Source organism: Tenebrio molitor, chromosome 2 (genome assembly GCF_963966145.1).
Source record: "Tenebrio molitor chromosome 2, icTenMoli1.1, whole genome shotgun sequence".
NCBI classification, from domain to species: Eukaryota; Metazoa; Arthropoda; class Insecta; order Coleoptera; family Tenebrionidae; genus Tenebrio; species Tenebrio molitor.
Genome location: NC_091047.1, coordinates 22,295,292 through 22,300,765, shown reverse-complemented (window position 1 = coordinate 22,300,765; position 5,474 = coordinate 22,295,292). Strand labels below are relative to the sequence as shown.

At 34.2% G+C, this 5,474-nt stretch overlaps 1 protein-coding gene across 1 annotated transcript; it reads right to left on the bottom strand.

Moving 5' to 3' along the window:
- Positions 1-910: 910 nt before the first annotated feature.
- Positions 911-1,854, bottom strand: LOC138123708 (uncharacterized). The gene has a single exon (XM_069038501.1). The coding sequence runs from the start codon at positions 1,786-1,788 to the stop codon at positions 1,141-1,143; it is 648 nt and encodes a 215-aa protein (XP_068894602.1). The 5' UTR covers positions 1,789-1,854; the 3' UTR covers positions 911-1,140.
- Positions 1,855-5,474: the final 3,620 nt, after the last annotated feature.

The window sequence follows — 5,474 nt, the reverse complement described above, 5'->3', positions numbered from 1 at the left end:
GCACACGAACGAGTTGAATACAACGTTTTTTTGTTCGAGGAGCCCCTTAAAGGCTCCAAATCGCTTAAAATCTTTAAAATTAGCTTGACGTTTCGTTTTGACAAGTTGTGACATTTATCAAAATCCGTTCACACAGGAGAAAATTCTCAAATTCTGACAGTGTCGAACAAAAAAGATATTGGAATACTTTTTAAATTTTTCTACATCCTGGAAAGAAGAGTCATATTTTTAAGATTCGAATACGTTCTTCTTCTTGAATACAAGAATGTGTCACATTTAGTAAATTATTTTCAAATACTGTAAAGAGTAATACAACAAAATCTATTGTTATTTCCATTCTTATCACCACCAAGTATATTGCAGAGGTTTAAAGGACTCCACCCAAGTCAAAGTCACCTGTACATATATTTCCAAAGAAAAATGAAGACAGAATCCTTTGGCAGTCTCCGTCAGTACAGAGTTAACACGGTTAAAAAGCGTTTGAAATATGTAATACATGAAGGAAGGCTAAAAATGGACATTGTGAATGAAAATGTATTGTGTAATTTATCAAGTGATTATTGATAATATTTCAAGTTTTTTTTATTTCTTGTTTACAAAAACAAGAATTTTTTCATAGAACTATTTTAATTTATTGTATTCCATATTAGGAGTCCAATTAGGAATGAATTTATTAAATATTGCAGAAGCACCGTTGAGCGTTGGGAATTTAAAATTATCCTTTGTCATAGGTTTTTCAAGGAATTGGTGAGTTTAAATAAATAACATCGACAAAATTAATGCTTATTTAATATTTATTCAATAAACATGTAACAAAAAGGAGAAAACTGGATATATCTAGAACATGCATCTATAAATCAAAAAAACGTGTCTTGACACATCAAATTTGCAAGAAAATAAAAAAAGAATAGTAAAATAATTATGTATATTTTGACTAAAAAATACAGTCTTGTGGAATTGATTGTATAAACATCCGAACTTACTAACTATTCAACATTATATTAAATTACAAAAGTACAATATCACACTATTCTCCTATATTTATTTTTATTTATTTTTTTAATGCAAATATGCCGCGAAACCCTATTTCGAATAAGTATAACAGATTCAAGTTGTCCTAATTGCAAATGTCGAACTCCATTAACCTCGTCTTGCAAATGCAGGTAAGAAAACAGCCGTCTCAGCAGTGTCCATGTCTTCATCTTGCAGTGACCTCCCGTGTCGTCTCGCGAAACCCGGCAGGAAAATGCTGCGTTTCTGTCGTCCACTGGACTCGTCATCAGCTTCCATCGCAATAGATCTACCTTGTCGCCTCTTGGCAAAGGACGGTAAGAAGAGTTGGCGTTTTTCCCTCTTGAAGACGTCGTTGGCGTCGAGGATGTCAGTTTCGTACTTGATAGATCTGGCTTGTCGATGTTTTGCGAAGGACGGTAAGAAGACATGCCTTCGTTCGCGCTTGGGATCTTCTTGGTCTTCGGCTGAGCGCTTGGAGATCTTCTCGACTCCGGTCATGGGGAAACCGTCGTCGGTCTTGAGCGATCTGGTGATTCTTTCCATTCCGGTCAGCGGGGTTCCCATGTCGGTCTTGAGGGACCTCTTGCTTATTCTCTCGGTCCCCGTTAGCGGCGAGGCGAGCTCCCTCTGGAGCGACCGCTTGGAAATCCTGATTTCGGGGAGTTCTTCGATTTCGGCGACCACGTACTCTGCTGGGAAGTCTTCCAGGGCGATGGGGTTGCTTGAGGCTAGCACGATCGCCGCAAGGAGGCACAACAGTAACATCGGATTCATTTTTACACTTTGTTGCACTTGACAACACACTTGCTCGATCAGGTTTCAATTGATTGACTGGAGCATGGCTGCTGGTATATATAGTGGTGGTAGATTTTCGTTAATAGACACTAAATGGCATTGACGCTTTTCAACAGCCGCTAATGTTTATTACTTATTAGAACACAAAAAGATGATAATTATTTAATTAAACACAAACTATACGACGAACGTCAAAAGCATGCGCTGCTTTTAATAGATTTTTTTGAATAATCAAAATTCACTACAAAATGGACAGCTAGAAGCGCCTATAACTGGTAACATTTATTAAAGCGGTGTCGGAACGTCATAATAGTTATTTATTTAACGAGTTCGTGTGTAATTTTGGCTTTTTTTGGCATGAGTGGACCAGTTTAAAACTCGAGTGAAACGCGAGTTCTAAAGGTCCACGAGTGCCAAAAAAAGCTCAAATTACATAAGAACGAGTTGAATACAACGTTTTTTTGTTCGACGAGCCCCTTAAAGGCTCCAAATCGCTAAAAATCTTGAAAATTAGCTTGACGTTTCGTTTTGACAAGTTGTCAAATTTATCAAAATCCGTTCACACAGGAGAAAATTCTCAAATTCTGACAGTGTCGAACAAAAAAATAATTTATCTTTATAAGGCGCTCTAATTTTAGATTAAATGTAAATATTTAAATGCCACGTGCGTTTTTCTTGATCAATATAGTTTTAAAAATGCCTCTAATTTTGCTGATTCATTTTACGCGAACCATTAGCATTTAATTTATTCAATTTGACCCAATCTAAATTTAGTTTAGTCACATTAACGAGAAAAGTGCTTGAATTTCGGAGAAAAACATATCTGCACAATAAACTAAATAGTTTAATAAATATTTAAATATTACATTAAACAAATTCAATTATTGACAGAAAAGACACAATAGATGAATAACCACACGATTTGCTTTTTTCACATATCAAAATATCCAGTCTAGCGAATTTTGACTCATTTTACACGAATAATTAGCATTAAACTAAAATTCTATTGATTGACATACTATTTTTAGTCACTGTTTAAATTAATAATTGTATTATTATTTATTTATTATACAGGGTTAGTCACGAGAGACTTCCGATGAAAATTTCGTTATTTGCAACCGAAACTACAATTTTCAATGGTTTCTAGCTTCCTAAATTTATAAAAAGTAATACTTAAGTCAATGATTGCTGGTCCTTATTGTCTGTCATGTCAGTTTTCACATTTATATTAACTTTTGCTCATAACCTCAATAAAGAGAAAATGTCATGATTAATCTTTTTCGCCAAGCTACTTGGATTGCTACCTTATTTCGAATTAAACAAAATATCAAGTTGTAGGAGTTTCTTGTATTTTGGGTTGCATATAACGAAATTTTAATCGTGAATAACAGTGTATATCAAGGGAGTAACGAGTAAACTGAGTGTTTTTATCCCGCACGTAAATTTTATTGCCAGAGGGTTACTAGAGCCCAATGGCCGATAATCACGTAAGGGATAAAATATCACTTTAGTCCTATAATCTGTTTCAAAATCAAAAATCCACCACCTGTTGAATTATGTTAGCAGAAAAAAAGAAATCTCTAGAATAAGTTTCATTTTTCTGGGTTGGCCAAACCTTTCGCCAACATTTGACCTTCAGTGCGTCACAAATATCAAATAATAAAAATGCCTCGAAAAACAAGGAATCTTTTAACCGCTAAATTAAAGCGAGCGTTTATTAAGTGCTTCCAAGAATTTAAAAAACACGATGAACTACGACCAAAATTACTGTCAACAGTTTTATTTCATAACCCGACGTTGTTCTGACACTTTCAAACACACTAAAAACAAAAGTTGGCGACGTTGTCGGTTGTATTTTCGAGGTAGAATGCAGTGTTGGTGGATTTTTGATTTTGAAACAAATAATAAGTCTTATACGCTATTTTTGCACTTCCCAGTGATATAAATAATCATTTTGACGAGTTCGTTATTTCATATAATATATGAACATAGTGCTATTTGGATTACCCAGTAGGTAACGTCATAGCAACGGTGTCAACAACATTTTTCAATCTAGTGCCATTTTAAGTGTTGAACCGAATTGTAACTTCACAGTTTTATTGATAAGAAATGAATGAATCTACAAGTTTTGACATAGACAAGGCTGCTGATACGTCACGGAAGAAAATCCAGAAAAATTTACGAACAGCAATATGAAGGTTTTGTTAAGTGGTGTATGGAGAAACGAGTGAAAAACTACAATGAAAACGCTTTATTGGTTTATTTTAAGGAAACATCAAAAAAGTTAATTTTTTACTTTTGTCCCTAGGAATTTTAAATGTTACACTTCCGTTCACTGAAAAAGCATACACTTACATTTTTCCTGTGTAAATCAGATTTACCATTACCTGGTGTCACTGTCATTGTCAGTGGCAGGTAATTGGTAATTGAAATAATTCGATTTCAGTCAGTAAAAGTGTACTTAATGCCTCCCTCTAGTGTTTCTGTTATCAACATTATAGGTATTGTTCTTTATTTTCAAGGTTTATTGTGGGTTCTCTTAAGTCTGGTAACCTCTGTACACTCATAGATTGCTTGACATAAATGTTACTAAAAATGTTCACTCTACGCTACAACAAATAGATCCTGCGCGAAATTTTGAAAAATGGAAAGAGCAGGTTTACACGTGATGTTTTATTATTATTCTGCATGTTTGCACTTAGGAAAGACGAAAGAGAACTTCAGTAGAGTAGAAGTAATATATTAGGTTTTATTAATACAGGGTATTTCACGAGTGGTAATGTGCCCGACGGAAGAAAAAATGCAACCCACAATACATTTTCGAATTTCCGAAAAAAGCTGGCTACTGAAATTAAAATATCCAGCTTTTTTCGGAAATGGCTAAACACAAGCAAGAGATTATTTAATATGTACTCCTATTTAATGCATGAACAAAAATTACCTCTGTATTATTTTCGATGTTTGTACTCTCGTGTCAAAAATGGATTACTCCCTAGAATTCGAACTTTTAGGGAAATAACGTTTTTCATGTTGTGTGTAACTAGAATTTTCAAAATTTATTTTGAATGCCTAAGGTTGGTTACTTTAAATTGAGAGATTAAATCCAAATAAATATGCCGCCAGTAACCAAAATTGATTGTGAAACGAAAAATCATCTATCACTTAGCGAGAAATTAGTCATTTGCAACTGTTACAATTAACTTGCTGCCTTACATTTTTGCGATATGTTTTGTTTGTCACCAGAAACCACATAGCCTCCAATCTGACCAAATTTATGGCAACCTAGTAACGAATATCCCTAAATCCTAGGGAGTAATCCATTTTTGACACGAGAGTAATTAGATTCTTGAGGCACGCACTCCACAAATTTAAATAAATCAACAAGAAATCGCAACGGAACAGATCAAAACAGCAACACGATCAAAACTAATAACTTTTAAAACCAGAGAATCGCAAAACAAAGCTCTAAAGATGAAAAATCGCAAATTTAAATGCTTAAACCACTTGACAGAACTGACAATTTCAAATTTGAAATGTCATATAATTTATTTTTCGTTTGGGTTTCACAACAACCAATGAGAATCAGTGGCGCGAATGATTCAAGATATTACCAACAGAATCTATGATACTTTCTTAATATTTTAATGTTATGGTTTGGGGATGTT

Coding starts and splice junctions, on each gene's coding strand:
- LOC138123708 (XM_069038501.1), bottom strand. CDS start 1,788: ATGAATCCGATGTTACTGTTGTGCCTCCTTGCGGCGATCGTGCTAGCC.